The sequence below is a fragment of the Stenella coeruleoalba genome (genome assembly GCF_951394435.1).
Source record: "Stenella coeruleoalba genome assembly, chromosome: 6".
Lineage (NCBI taxonomy): Eukaryota > Metazoa > Chordata > Mammalia > Artiodactyla > Delphinidae > Stenella > Stenella coeruleoalba.
Genome location: NC_137151.1, coordinates 41975953 through 41992377, shown reverse-complemented (window position 1 = coordinate 41992377; position 16425 = coordinate 41975953). Strand labels below are relative to the sequence as shown.

At 35.1% G+C, this 16425-nt stretch overlaps 1 protein-coding gene across 7 annotated transcripts in view; it reads right to left on the bottom strand.

Moving 5' to 3' along the window:
- The window catches only part of ARHGAP15 (Rho GTPase activating protein 15), a 622596-nt gene that overhangs the window by 187095 nt on the left and 419076 nt on the right, over positions 1 to 16425 (bottom strand). For all 7 annotated transcript variants that reach the window (XM_079924573.1, XM_079924572.1, XM_079924570.1 and 4 more), the window contains one exon: positions 7868 to 7945. In XM_079924573.1, coding sequence (XP_079780699.1) covers positions 7868 to 7945 — 78 coding nt within the window. The remainder of the gene's footprint in view (positions 1 to 7867; positions 7946 to 16425) is intronic.

Here is a 16425-nt window from a genome sequence, read left to right as displayed (position 1 = left end):
AGATAGGACCCACCCCTGGCTGACACCTTGATTGTAGCCTTATGGAGAATTCAGCTAATCCATGCCCAGACTTTTTTTTACATCTTTATTGGAGTATAATTACTTTACAATGGTGTGTTAGTTTCTGCTTTATAACAAAGTGAATCAGTTATACATATACATATGTTCCCACATCTCTTCCCTCTTGCGTCGCCTTCCCTCCTACCCTACCTATCCCACCCTCTAGGTGGTTACAAAGCACCTAGCTGATCTCCCTGTGCTATGCAGCTGCTTCCCACTAGCTATCTATTTTACATCTGGTAGTGTATATACGTCCATGCCTCTCTCTCGCTTTGTCACAGCTTACCCTTCCCCCTCCCCATATCCTCAAGTCCATTCTCTAGTAGGTCTGTGTCTTTATTCCTGTCTTACCCCTAGGTTCTTCATGACTTTTTTTTTCTTCTTAAATTCCATATATATGTGTTAGCATACGGTATTTGTCTTTCTCTTTCTGAGTTACTTCACTCTGTATGACAGACTCTAGGTCCATCCACCTCACTACAAATAACTCAATTTCGTTTCTTTTTATGTATGTCCAGACTTCTGACCCACAAAAACTGGGAGATAATAAATGTGTGTTGCTTAAGCAGCTAAGTTGGTGGTAATATTGTTAGGCAGCAGTAGATTACCAATAAAATTCTGAAATATAGTCAGGGTTGGGAACCAGTGCTTTAAAGCTTGGTTAGAGCAGAAGTAAGCTTGGTGTATTTTTCCACTAATTTTTAATGACTACACATTAATTCTTACGGTGATGATAATGATTGATGATGATGATGGAGTTTTATAAATATCCTTAGGGTTTTCCTTGAAGATTGGCAGTGGCACAACTCTGGCAGATTTAGTTTCTGGACTCAATTTCTTGACCCAATGGAAAAGCTACAACTAAACTAGGCCCTAAAATTTCAGTAGACTTTTCTCCTCCTCTCCAATGAACATGAGGCTAGTCTTTTGGAATCTGGAATCTCCCAAAAGCCTATGGATAAGATAAAGCCAACCCAGATTTCCTATGAATTTGGCTAGGAATGAGACAAATCATTGGATAGCAGGTAGTCTCCAAAGAAAAATAATCTTATTATAATCAGAGAAAACTCAATCATGTGGAAGCTAAAAGCCATATTTGATTATTAATATTTAGTATCATGCTATCATTAACACAACTAAGTAACATTGATCTGATTTCATGTAACCACTTGTCATCTTAATTAAAGTTAATACTGATGATCGCTTGGCTGATTCAGAATTCTTAAAGTCCTAACATTTTCATTATTATTCCCATTTTGGAAATGAAGAGTCTGTGATTCAAAGGGGTTAAAATAGTTTCCATTAGACTAACGAATAGCTCAGAATCAAGATAAGGAGGCAGTTTCATCGATGCTTATCCAGTGCTCTTTCCCCACTAGATGGTCTCTGTCTTTGATTGTTTCACCACACAGTTAAGTCAGTTCCTTATTGCTTGGGATGTAATGAATTATAAAATATAGTCCACAATAAATGGATGGTATAATTTGCTTTAACATAAGTAGCCAGAATTTGTTTACTTTAGAGACTATATTCAGAAAGTTGTTATTTGAATATTACATGAAACTAAAAACTATATAAATATATATGTACGTGAAGAGCTTATTGTTTTGACCTCTGTGTTTACCATTATTTACTAATGACAAATACATTTTCTTAAGCAGCTAGAAAGCAATACAAGTCTTTGAGCTCTCTGACTCAACGTAGCTAAAAAAATGAGGTCTAAGAAAGTTTCCAAAGCCCTGAACGATGTTAGAGTCTGGCCCTTTTATGATCAAGTGATCTTTTCAGCTTAATGGGAAAAATAAATCACTGTTAAAAGATAATCTTGTCACATGGAAGCCAGAAAGGTGCAATATCAATGATTCAACTTTCCAAAAACTGCCCCGTGGAATCGGATAAAGCAAATAACACAGTTTGTTTTGTTGTTGCTGTGGTTGGCAGTGAGAGGGAAGTAAGCTTAAGGAAATACCTCGTTTTAAAAATAATAAGAGGGCAATATAAACTCACTTAATAGAAAAATGAACGGACTTGATGCAAGGTCTATTTTATGAGAACAGAACTAGAAGTTTTGAAATCTTTTTCTAGGTCTTTTTCTGTTTCATACAATTGCTTATTTCATGGTGAAACTGCCAATTGTTCACATTCTTTCTCGCTTTCCTCTTCATTTATTCAATTTTTAATGCTGCAAATAATATGAAAAGCACTGGGATAGCTACTGAAGTTAATGCTTTGCTTTCTTTGCTTTGTGGTACAAATCTATAAAAAAGTAGTTTAGATATAGTTGGCAACACAAAATTGTTTCTCTAATGGTTTATTTTCAATGGAGCTTATTCTTAGCATGTTCAAAATAAGCAAGTTCATCTCTTTAAGCCAATACTTAATTTGGATCATTATGTCAATAAGATCTGGATGAATAAAGGTATGCAAAGTACAAGACTGTAAATTAATGGGAAAAAATCCTCTTCCATTTTAAAATAACACACACACAATCGTATGAACACACACGTACACACACCCACACACCCAATTAAGATTCTTGGCCATGTAGATTTATGGCATTTATATATTTTGTTCCTCCGGGTGTGAAAAAGTGAAGGAGGGTGTCCCTAAGAATGTTCCTTTAAATTATTTTTCTATATATGGAAAACATGTCTAAAATCCTGGTAAGAAGTAACTTCCTCCAGTTCAGAGAAATGCTTAGAGGGAATATTTGTTATTGTGTGCTAAGAAACACCAGTTTGGAAAATTCCCAGTCAGTGCTTCCTTTACTGCCTCAGAGTCCTCCCATTGGCTTATGGGCTTGGGAAGCTTCACAGTTAATATCTTCCAAAAAGGATGCCAGTCTTCCTTGTCCCTTTTTTAAAGGGTGAAAGAGAACATTTAGATGTTCTCTTTGTAATACCAAAGAGAGTCTGAACTGAATTTGGAGTTTGAACAATAAGCTAGATGGGCAGCTCAAGTCAGAATTTTGATGTCAGAAGGAGGGGGAATTCAGACTGGTGGGACTTCTAAGACCCACTGTCAAAAAGTTCTCAAGACATCCTTGAGGGCTAAGTTTGTCCTCTGTAAAAGTACCCAGCCCAGCATCCTCAGGGCTAAAGTTTGTCCTCTGTAAAAGTACCCCACACAAGAAAACCATCACGTCACAGATCATCCCAAAGAATCGACGCAGTCTCACAGGCTGATGACAAGTTGACATCTAAGGTCACAGACTAGTTTTCTTTGGGGATGCCCTCATAGAATGGAAGAGCAGCATCAGCAAAATGTCACTGAAAGCTGTCACCAAATACAACAAACAAGGCAGAGCACCGCTCAGTAATGCATCAACAGCCCAGTAAATCTAGAGTCTTCAATGCCTTTCCTGAAGGTTGCAACAGAATATTGTGTTAAAGTAGTTTCTCGGTCCAAGCATAGATACATGAAGCCCTACAGAGAATGGCAGTGCCTGGCTTCTTCCTAACTATGGCATTTGGTGTTTTCCCAGGCATTTCTCTTTCTTGAAAAGTTTTAGCCAAACTCCTATGACAGTACTTGTCACTTACAGAAAACAGAAAGAAAGTCACTAACAACTGGGTACAGCATGAAAAGACTGAGCTCCACTTTTCTAAGGAGGTAATCAACAATCAGTGAATAGGAAATGTCAAATCAGGCAGTGGTTTTTAGCATAGGCTCTGAGACAGAGAGACCTGGGATCTAGTCCTACCTCTTTCACTTATTGCTTTATGACCTTAGGACATTATTTAACATTTCTGAGCCTCAGTTTCCTCAACTTTAAAATGGGAGCAGTAATAGAACACATTCTATGGGATAGCAGAAAGGATTAAATTAAATGATATAAGTAAAGCGCTTGGTACAGTGCCTGGCACATAATAAATTATGAAAATATGTTAGCTACTTTTACAATAATAATAATTATTATCATCTTCATTACTAGTTATAATTAGGAAATACTTTTCAAAAGTGATCACTTTGAATTTAATTTGCATGCCATCTGATCTGGAAGTATAATAAGGGTATCCAATTCCTACTGATTTAGTGAGTCAAACAGAAAACCAAAACAAATTGAATCATTCAACTGGTGTATTTAGAATTGCTGATGATTATAGCATTCAAGAAAGTTAGTGAAATACATAAATTGCAATTAAACTGTTCTTGAAAATCCCCCAAATCGTTTTCATTTGTCTAGTCCAATGGTGGGTAGGGCTTGTTCATTTTAAAAACTGTACGTTTAGAACCTTCTGAAAAGGAAACATTGTGGAACGTGAACACGGAGGAGATAAGAGGTGTTGATACAAAGAGGGTATGCCAAAACCAGGTATGTTCCATCTCTGAATACATTGCATTCACATATTCCTTTATGCTTTTCAAGGAATTATCACTGCACTGCCACTTCATCGCACACACTCACACCCACACATACACACACAGAGGGGAGACCACAATGTACACACTCAGTCTCTTTGTATCCAGCACTGATTCTCTCCCATATCAGCTCTGCTGTCAGCAACCAGCATGCAGATGGAGGGGAAGGTATGGTGTTAGAACAAATGCTACAGGTCCACTCCTGAAAATTTCATTCACAGGATAATCTGATTAGCAAAATTTGAGAGAGGATGGTATACGCATATCTTTTATCATCTAATTCAAAACAACTCCACAACACAGCTTGGACAAAATACTAGTATCAAAGGTTCTAATATAGCATAATTTGTGTTGAGTGTGTTGCATTCTGACAGTGGTATAAACCAGGGAGACAGTTTACTGACAATTCTGTGCTACCAGATACCAACTCAGGCCTCTGTCCAGCTTTACATTGTCAACTCTCATGGAAACATGAGCAGTTACACAGCCCCAGAGGATGCTGAAGTTTGGATTGCAAAAGATGAGATGGACAGATTTCATATTCTCGCTGCAGATTTTTTTTTTTGCCTTTTCAGACTGCTGAGCATAATTGTTTTTAAAGGCAGGAAATGCAACTAGTGTTTGTTTCTAGCATGGCTTCTGTTTTGAGATTTCTTCTTTGTAGAAGAAATGTGTTGCCCACCTGCCTAGAATCCCAATCAGGATATGGTTTCAGTATGAAATATATTACAAGAATGATTTTAGCTGGTTATAAACAGGAATGGTTATAAAAAGCTGGGGTATTTTATCCAATTTTTATCCACAGTGGGGTACTTTGGTTCAGGCCAATGGCCAATATGAATACATAAGGTAATGTTCAGTTCTGTTTTTTGCCCAGGAGGGACAGTAATTCTGAAAGACAACGGTGCACATTAGTGAGCAAACAGATTCTAGGTTATAGAGATGTTCAGAAATAAGAATCGTGTGGCCACTGGCCAAAAGCACTGCAGTTAACACTTAAAAGTATGGTTCAACCCAAGCTGAACTGCTGGAGCGGTTAATGATTCTCTGTATTAATACTTCTACTATTTGCAACACACACACACACACACACACACACACACACACACTATACAACAGATATTAAGAGCTCCCTGTATGGAGGCTCCAGAGCTACTGGTGGTGACTGAGGGAAGATATAAGGCTAATTTAAATCCTACCTTTTTAGGTGTATAGAGATTTATGGAGGAGACACATATTTCAACCAATATCCTCTTTTTTTATTCCAAGACTTTCAAATTTTAATGTTTGTGAAATATAATCTCTGAATACATTTGATAAAATTCTCTTTAAAAGATGGCATTAAATCTCTGGGTCTTATAATAGATGGAATTTTAGAAGTTAGATGTGCCGGTATGAATGCAAATTTAACTACCCAGCGTAATGGGCGCACAGAGAAGGAATCTGACTGAGGGATGTTGCAGGCTCCCTGGAGAAAACTATTTATAATCTGGGCTTTTAAGAATAAGGAGAAATCTAACCAGGCAGGAAGCTTTTGTATGTGGGATGGGAAGGAAAATATAGGAGAATATTGAAAGTAGATGGAAGAGACTATGCAAAGGCATTAAGAAATACAACAGTATGTAAATAAGGAAGTACAGTTAGGAATGTATCATGAAGGAAATTCAGAGGACCTGCAGTCAGCTAGAAGTAGCTGGGAAGCCAGATTATGTAGACTTTGTGTAAATTCTCCTGAAGGTAATGAGACATCATTGACTTTTTTTTTTTTTAATCATTGACTTTTTAAGTGAAAGGGAAACTTAGATGTACCGAACAACTACCATGAGTCTGTTATGTTACTAAGGGAATACTACACACTATCTCATTTCATTCTCAAAAATATTTCCAAGGCACTTCCATCCTGTTTTTACTGATAAGAAACAGAGCATAAGGGAGTTAAATAAGATGCCAAGGACACAAGGAGAGAGTGTCTGGGTTTTACTCCATGTGTCTAATTCTAAACCTGTGAGCTGTCTGTAACACCATCTCAAGATGTTTTAGTCTGTTTTTCTTTCAACATTTCCTAATTTTTATTTTAAAAATTCACTGTCTTTTTAGAGAAGTGTTAGGTTTACAGAAAAATAGAAAATACAGAGTTCCGACATACTCCCTCTTATGACTGACCACTCGCCCCAAATTTCCCCTATTAGTAACATCTTGCATTAGTGTAGTACATTTTTTACAATTGATGAGCCAATATTTATAAGTTTTTATTAACTAAAGTACATAGTTCACATTAAGGTTCACTCTTAGTGTTGTATATTATATAGATTTTGACAAATGTATAATGACATATATAATGGCATGTATCCACTATTACAGTATCAAACAGAATAGTTTCATGGCCCTAAAAATCCCCTGTGCTTATTCTTCCCCCTTTCCCCTCAAATCCTTTGCTATCACTGATCTTTCTACTATCTCCATAGTTTTGCCTTTTCAAAAATGTCATATAGTTGAGACAATAGAGTATATAGCATTTTCAGACTGGCTTCTTTCACATAGCAATATGCATTTAAGTTTCCTTGAAGCCATTTCATCACTTGACAGCTCATTTCATTTTATCATTGAATAATATTCCATTTTATGGATATTTTATGGTTTGTTTGTCCAGTCACCTATTGAAGGATATCTTGGTTGCTTTCAAATTTTACCAATTACGAATAAAGCTGCTGGAAATACTGTGTGCAGTTTTTTGTGTGGACATAAGTTTTGAACTCATTTGTGTAAATACCAAGGAGCACAACTGCTGGGTAATAAGGTAAGAATATGGTTATCTTCATAAGAAACTGCTAAGCTATTTTCCGAACTAGCTGTACTATTTTCCATTTCTACCAGCATGAATGAGAGTTCCTGTTGCTCCACATCCTTGTCAGCATTTGGTGTTGTCAGTGTTTTAAATTTTAGCCATTTTAATAGGCTTGTAGTAGTACTTCATAGTTGTTTTAGTTTGTAATCCTTTGATGATATTTGCATTTCCTAATTCTTAATTCTTTTACTTACCTATTATATATTTTTCTAACATCTGTGATCTTGACTCTTACATTTTCCACCATTCATTTATTTATTCATTTATCAGCATATATTGTGTATTATATACCAGTAACATTTTTCAAAGCTAGTTTATTTTTTCCTTTTATTATTCTCTTTTTCATTTTTAGTTTGTCATATTTCACTTGTTACTTATTTCACACAACATAATAGTTAGTCTTTCTCTTTATTCTATTTACCTCCAAGTAAACTGGCTATCTTTTACTTCTCTGGTAATAATTGTTTAATTTCTTCAAATTTCTCTTTCTCCCTTCAAAGCCTTTATCAGTATATATTCATAATACATATGCAGAGAGTGTGAAATATTGTTGGAGATGAAACTACTTGTAAAAAGGTCTGAACTGAAGAAATCACTTACCTTGGTTGACAATAAATCTTAACTTCTGTATTGTTGCTAGATTGCCACTAACTCGATATATTCCATCAACATCTAGACCTGAAAACAAAAGGGCATGTTTTATATTCACTCATATAAAAACTGAGATGGCAAAAGAAAATAGTAATAATAATTATGGGAATGTAGTAAATCACCACCAACTCTCTCTTCCTCACAGAGAAAACAAATTTCTATGTCCTACACCAAGCAATCTTCAATATTTTAATACAAGCAAAATAATCATTAAGTTCAGTAACAGTTAATCATCAACAAACTTGAGTGCAGTTGAACCATAAAACAGCAGTAGGTAGCATGGGATTTCACAGTATAGTTAAGATTCATTCCCCCGAAAAAGACAGGAATCAAACTTGGGGTGGAGTAGGGAGAAGAACCTTCATGTATATATGTATTATTGCCCCTTGTTGGAAAGATAAATAACCCAAAGTGCTTGTGAAGTCTTCTTTCCTTAAAATCTCCCTCCCTCCCTCCCTCCCTCCCTTCCTTCCTTCCTTCCCTCCCTCCCCTTTACTCCCTTCTCACTTCTCTTCTGTCTCCCTTTCTTTCTTCTTTCCTATTCTTATTCTATTCTGTTTTATTCTATTCCTAGGGATTCCAATCCATTCCCATTGTTTCATTCTCTTTTCCTGCAATTACTATAGCATAACATATATTGGTCTGATTATTTGAAACTACAGAATGAAAATTCTACTACAGATGTATAACTACTTTGAAAATCTCTAGTGTATTGTAGGTAATGGGGTGCTCCATTATGGAGGGAAAAATAAAAAGAAATCTTTGACAAGATGGTGACATTAGTTCCAGATTATTTTAAAACTAGTTATCTATAATTCAAAATAACTTATCCTGGCAGTTGGTTTGGATAATCAAACACTTGTTTTCCACACATTTATTTATATCATCAGGTTATTTCCATGTCCCAGTTATCAAAAAGATGAAGAAACAGGAAAATGAAAAGAGAAACATTTATTCAAACACTATTATTGTTGATAAGAAATGTTGATAACATAATTTTAATGTCAGGATTGCATATTCCTTGATGTGTCTAGACCCTCAAGGAGGCCTGGATGAGATTACCAGTTAATGTAGAGGTCAGTATCTCAGCAGTTTCTCTAGGGAGGTGGTATAGTATCATCATTAAACATTGTAATTCACAATAGATAGTACTAGATAAATTGACAGAAATTATTGTCATAATCTAACAGAATAAAATTTTTGTAAAGCTCTTTACTGACATGAAATGAGCTCCTTTATTGCTTTACCATCTCTGTTTTTAAGTATCAATACTTTATAGTAGGAACATTTCTGCTGCTGTGCAAAATACATCATCAGTAGGTTAGGACAGAATGACATAATGTGTAATACTGATATTAATGGCATAAATCAAAGCCATTATTCATTCAGTTTTAAGACATTATTTTTTAGAGCAATTTTAAGTTTATATCAAGATTGAAGGGAAGGTACAGAGGTTTCCCACATACCCCTTGCCCCTGCACATGCATAGCCTCTCCCATTATCAACATCCCCCATCAGAGTGATACATTTGTTAAAACTGATGAAAACAACATTGATACAGCTAGAGTCCATAGTTTACATTAGGGTTCAGTCTTGGTGTTGTACATTCTATTGGTTTGGACAAATGTATAATGACTTGTATCCATTATTACAGCATATACAGAGCATTTTCACTGTGGTTAGGACTCCACGCTCTCACTGTCCAGGTCCCTGGTTCGATCCCTAATTGGGGAACTAAGATCAAAGGCCGTGCGGCACGGCCAAAAAAAAAAAAAAAAAAAAAAGCCCTCTGTGTCCCACGTACTCATCCTCACTATACTCTTCCATGTAATAACTTACATATAATGTCAATAAAATGGAATAGCTATTAACAAATGTATTAATTTGTGAGTTTTGTAGTTCTAGAATAGTCTAATAATAAATTAGTGAGCCTCTGTTCCTTCCTGAGAACTATGAATCTGTGAATTTGTGAGGAATTGAGATGAGGCTGGACACCTATTAGTGTGTGGTGAAAATGTCTAAGACACATACATTTATAAAAATCAAATGCATTCTTTTTTTTTGTTTTCTGATGCACAAAATAGCTCCATTAATCAAAGGGCACTCCAGTTCATTTTTAAGTACAATGTGCTCTCGACAACTTAAATGTGACAATCATCTTAATTAAAACTTTCCTAACGTTTGATTTTTAGTTTCAGTATTAGATCATGCTGGTCTTCAGTTTATGCACATGTGCTCAGAAACGTAATAATTTATCAACTATTTTCTTTTTTTGCTTTGTCATTTAGCTAGTGTTTGGTACTTAGCTTTAACCTGTATAATTTAAAAAATGTGACAGATTTTTAAAATTTTAAAACTTATGCATTAAAGTGTGTCCCTTTCAAAGTTCTCCCTCTTGTGGGTATCTGTACTTTTTCTAAACATGTAGTCCTTAGGGAAAACATTTTGAAATTCTTCTCTAAAATGACCTCCAGTGACTCCATATTGTCTATAGAAAAATGTTTATTGATGCAAGTTGGGGCCTTTGGTGATAGTTTTTGGTTTGGAAATAGTCAAAGGTCATTCAGAACCACAAATGGTGAATAAGGTCATCTTCCTTGCCATCACAAAGTCAAACAAAGTTTCACCAAATGAAAGCGTTCATGATGTTCCACGAGTTATCAGTTGCTCTGAAGGAACTTGAGAAAAATAATATTTTGGAAAACAGAAACATTGATGCAGTATGCAGGTCTACATTTTTCTCAAACAAGAAATCTTAATATATGTTTTTTTGGTTTGTTTGTTTTTTTTTTTTTTTGCGGTACGCGGGTCTCTCACTACTGTGGCCTCTCCCGCCGCGGAGCACAGGCTCCGGACGCGCAGGCTCAGCGGCCATGGCTCACGGGCCCAGCCGCTCTGTGGCACGTGGGACCCTCCCGGACCGTGGCACGAACCCGTGTCCCCTGCATCGGCAGGCAGACTCTCAACCACTGCGCCACCAGGGAAGCCCTTAATATATGTTTTTTGCAAAGAATTGGTCAAATTAGCCCTATTTAAAGTAATGATTAAAAATGAAATGTCAACAACTATTACAATAAAAAATGAGAAAATTTACCATATATTTTTTAAATTAATTTTTGTTTTGCTAATTAGTTGGACCTTTATCAAAGGTCAACAGTAAATAAAATTATTTGAATCCCAACAAATTTTTTTTACAAATAAGGACCTTACTTAAGCCTCATTTTAATAAGCATATCTCTTTATAGATATAAATCAAGTGCATTTTTATTTTGAAGCTAGAACTGTTCCTTTTCTAATATTATTTTACATGTTATTGAAATGCATGTGTTGTCTAGAGTTGTAAACTGAATTTCAATTAATGAAATTCCCTACTATCTGAAAACTTTTTCTCTTATAGAAATTTAAAGTTACAACATAGGAAGTATCCCTTTGATCTTTCATAAATTTCAGTACAAGGTTTTTTTTTTTTTAAGTTCAGTAATCAAAAACATTTGAAAGAGCAGTATGGGTTGGTTATATTACGTATGAGCAATTGGAAAGCACTATACTGTTCAAACAAAGCAGCCTCATCCTAAATTAATAACCTAATTTTCTTCTGGAATAAAAGAAGGGAGGGTTGGGAATGGAGACAGGGAGGGTAACTCAGACCAGTGTGACCACTGTGGTTGCAGAACTAAGTCACAGTAGAGAAACTGCTTTGTGGCTTACGTTAGAAACCAGAAAGAAGGAGTAAAGCAAAACACATTAGATGCAATTTGAATCTAACTTGACAGAACTTCCAAGCCCTTTAGATATAGAGATATCAACACCATATATCTTACGAAGGATAACAATCTCTGACATTACTGGCTCCTGCTTTGAATGGCTCATGCTCCCCTGCTATCATACTTTTTAAATTACATAAATAGAGTGAAAATGACAAAGTATATATTAAAAAGGAGGGTATTACATTTTGCAAAATAATCTGGAACACATCAGTGAATTTTAGCAGTTATAAATTACATAGGTACAGTCTTATAGTTGATTAGCTCTCCCCCGAATGGCTCACAGAATGGCAAACCCTAAGTCCTGGGAATCGAACCCAAATTAGAATGATTCACGTGCCATCCTCTTTTTGCTCCAAGAACTTTGAAAGTCATGCCAAGACAAACCAATGTAAATTGGTGGATTTGGACATCCTTTTCATGACCACATTATCCTTGCTGGATTGGAAACTACTTATTTTGGAAATATAATTAGACCTCTTATGATTTTTAAATGAGCAATGTCTTCAAGGTATCCATGTTGTGCTTTGGTGAAGTTTGGAGAAAAATCACTGAAGAGGTACTTCTTTTAAGAAAATACCATGACTGAAAATGCTGACAGGAATTTTGCCTGTTATGCTAAAAATACTTTGGGGACACAATGAAACTAAAACATTTTACATTTATTTTTATCAGACCAGCATTAATGTAATGTTAATGAAAAATTCTCTAAAGAAATTCACATTCACCGAAATGTCTTTTATTTGTTCCTCATCAGCTGACCTTCTTAAGTTTCAAAATAGTGTTTACTGTTGACAGAAATCACTGGGTACTGCTGTAGGGGATTTTCAAAAGTCTTCCCCCCCCCCTTTTTTTTTTTTCCCTGAAGAAGCTTAGACTAGGATAGACACACAATTAGGAGTTATTAGACCAAATGGTGGTCTAAACCCAGTGGAAAGAATGCAGCTGTCATGTGTAATTCCCACCATAAATCTTAGACACTTTCCAAAAAGAAATCTAAGAGACCAGCACTGTTTCCAGAGTTGACTGACTTATCTGCCAAAATATGGGTAGTTTTCAACAATGCAGTTGAGTCTGTTAAAAATAGCTGCAAACTGTGGATTAGGTAGCATTCTTGGTAGCTCAAATTATGGACAAATCACGAAGATGTGGAGTTTGAGCCTGGTTGAGAGGTGTGCCCAAAAAGCCTGCTTGTTTTTCTGGAATATAACAAAATGCATCTGAACCTCTGGAGTCTGAAATATGGGCTGGGAATTTTACACAGTCTCTCTCCTGAGATTTATGGCACTTCCTAATTCCTAGGAGGCCAGAGCTACCGCAAGAAGAGTCATTCTCGCAATGCTTTGGTCTTCTGGCTTCTCCCTCTGGCAAGAACAAGTGAGCGCAGGAACGCCCAGACTGCCCCCTAAGAGTGCTGCACGTTTCTTTCTCTATCCTTCTAAAGGTCCTGCTTGGTTTCAGAGCTCAATGTGAGAGGTTTTGGATCATTTCAAATGGCACACATTTCCTCCTCCTTTAAAGTGAAGTGTTTCCAACTTTATATTGCTAACTTATCTGATCACACACTTGAAGTTCAGTGACTGAGAGTACAGGATATAAATGGAAACTCTTTCTAAATTTAATTTCTACTCTGTCTCAATGGCTTGTATTTATCCTGTATCTTTTGCTGGCTCTATTTAATTATTACTAATTCCTTGTGAGATATTCATCCTTCAAGAACAACTACCTTAGAAAATAGTTGACACAATTCTGATTGTCAAACAAGGATTTTATTCTATAGGAAAACCTTATGACTTTATAATAGCCATTTTAAATGGATGTTTTTTTTTTTACTATAGAGGCAATATACTTCCTTGTTAAAAATGAAAATTTAAACCACACAAGATTATACAATGAAAAGTAAGTATCTACCTCATCCTGCTGTCCAAATACAGTCATTGTTAACAGTTCTGTTTTAGTTCTTTTATTGTTACTCATTTTATGTTAATGTATCACATTTCTGTTTATTAATTTATTAACTTTGGTATTTATTCACTCCCTATCATAAAAAACAAAGAGTCCATAGCTCCTACCACTTATCTATGTACGCTTTGTTATTAGTTACATTTGTCTATTTCTATATCTTAATACATCAAACTACCTCTGTGTATAAAAAAAAAATAAGGAACTTAGTGCATTTACTCTTCCTTCCCCTTCTCTTCTCCCTCATAACTTCCAACTTTATTCTTTATGTTATTTCTTATTTTCTCAAAGTTTAGAACATTTTATTCTTTATAAATATTTTTGACTTATCTATGGGTTAATATAAGTCACTATTAAAAAAACGAATGTGATTGGGTTCCACATTAAAATTTTGTTTCACAAAGATCTCCCCAAAGTCAAGGTCTCATGTGTCTTCTTCTATTATAGGTTCCTTCATTTCCTCAAATTAAGTGCTGCCCAATAGAACTTTCTGTAATGGTGGAAATATTCTATATATTAACTCTCCAGACCAACTGTCACCGGCCACATGAGGCTGGCTGCTGAACACTTGAAATGTGGTTAACGCAACTGAACAACTGAATTTTTATTTTATCTTATTTTAAATAACTCAACCACATGTGGCTTATGACCACCATCTTGGACGGTGCAGCTCTAGGTCAGAGTCAACTACTGCTCCTCTCTTGTATTCCACTGTTATTCTTTCTTGGATTTATTTTTTTAGTGTTTTTTTTTTTCACAAAAGTATGTGGTTGGTAAATTTTCTTACTTCTTCCATCTCAATGACTGTTTTAGATAAAAAACAATGTCATACCGTATAGCACAGGGATTTATATTCAGTATTCTACGACAAACCATAATGGAAAAGAATATGAAAAAGAATATAGATCTCTATATGTATATATGTATAACTGAGTCACTTTGCTGTACAGAAGAAATTAACACAACATTGTAAATCAACTATACTTCAATAAAAATTTTTTTAAAAAGACTGTTTTCTTTTGCTTCATATTTGTTGATTTAAGTATTTGAGTTTTATTATTTTTTACTTTTCTAACTTTGAAAAGTAATGTTCCACTATCTTCTAGCAACTAAAGATCAAGTTGATTCTTAATGTTTTGTAGGTAAATCAATTTTTCGTTCATGATTTTTTAAAAAAAGATTTTCTCTTTAAACTTGTATAAGTAAAATTTCACTCAGATGTATCTAAACATTTTCTTATATTATTTGCTTTATATACCCTTCCCTCTACTGTCTCTTTTCTCTCCATCTAGAATTTCTTTAAGATGGATGTTCAAATATCAGAATACTCCTATGATGAAAGACAAAATTAACTAGAATAAATGATGGTCATGGGTATTTCTGTATTTATACACATCTTTTTACCCTCAACAGGCTTCAATCTTAAATTGTTAGGCTCAGTGAGGGGTTCCTGCAGTATCAATGGGTGGTGAGTAGATAGTAGGCTAGAGGTCTTCAGTAAGGAGGACTGAAGTAAGGAGGACTGATTTTGGGATATGGAATACTTTAACTATTTTGCTTCTCGGCAAAGTTCTCTAATTCTATGCCTGCTGTAGAAGACCTGAGATACTTCATTCTCCACTGCTTTCCTTCTTAGATGCCAGCATCCTCTTATTTGTCCTTGCAGAACCTATTCTCATGCGAGGACTTCCTTGCTGCAAGGTAAATGGAGAGGGGCCCAGCTCTCCCACGCGTTAGATCCAGTATTTGGTGCATTACTTTACTTACTGTCCTCTTGCCAATTTTTGCTCTTTTTATTTGTTAACTCTAAGCTTGGATAATCTCTAGAACATCCCTGGGAAGAACTGTGCCTAATTATGGTGTCTGAGAATGGTGTTTCTTTTGCTCTAATATCTTCACTTGTTTGATCCCATCTGCTTTCTGTCTTCCTGGAATTTCTATTTCTGGTCTGCTGATGGTACCTTTTCTGTTTGCAGCACGACTTTTTTTTTTTTCTTTTCCAACATATCTTTTCTATTATTTAATTGGGATATTTTTGAGGAAGGAGAATCAGACATGTTTTTTCAGTCTGCCAACTTAATGGCGGGGTGCTGAGTTGTTTTTCATAAGGAGAGACTTTTTAATGCTGAAAACAAATGTTTCACTGGATTGTAAAGATACTGCTATATAATAACTTTCTTTTCAGTAATAGCCTATAGGATATAAATGATCCATGTGAGATAAATTATGAATATTTAAAACACTTATTATGTGAATCCAAATCTAATGTTGGCAGAATTTGTTCATACAGGGTCCAGGATCAGTATACCCCTCATTTTTTTGCCTCGCTTCTGTCCTTTTCTTTGTCTTCAGAAGTTCCTATTGTCATTAATGCTTTTTCCAGTGTTCCCTTTATTACTGAGATTGTTTTATTTTTCTTTTCCATTTGTTTCATGAGCCCTTTCTTTTTAAATTTTTATCTTATTTTGATGTTTTTCCTACCTTCCTTTTCCTACTTCCTTATTCTCTGCAATAAATTCTTGTTTCATGGAGACAATTGTTGCAATAAGTTTTCTTTTTAATATGATATCAAAATACTTTTCTTCAATTTTCCTTTACATTTTGTTTGTTTGATTTTGTTAGCATTTTAGGTTACTCATTTCTGAATGAAGTAAGTTTTTCATCTACCAGATATTTTATAGTATATTCATATGGAAAAGAAGAATTTTGTTTTCTTAACACATGGAAGAACCAAGTATTTGTTGATAAATTAAAAATGTTAGACTTTAAATAGGTCACCAA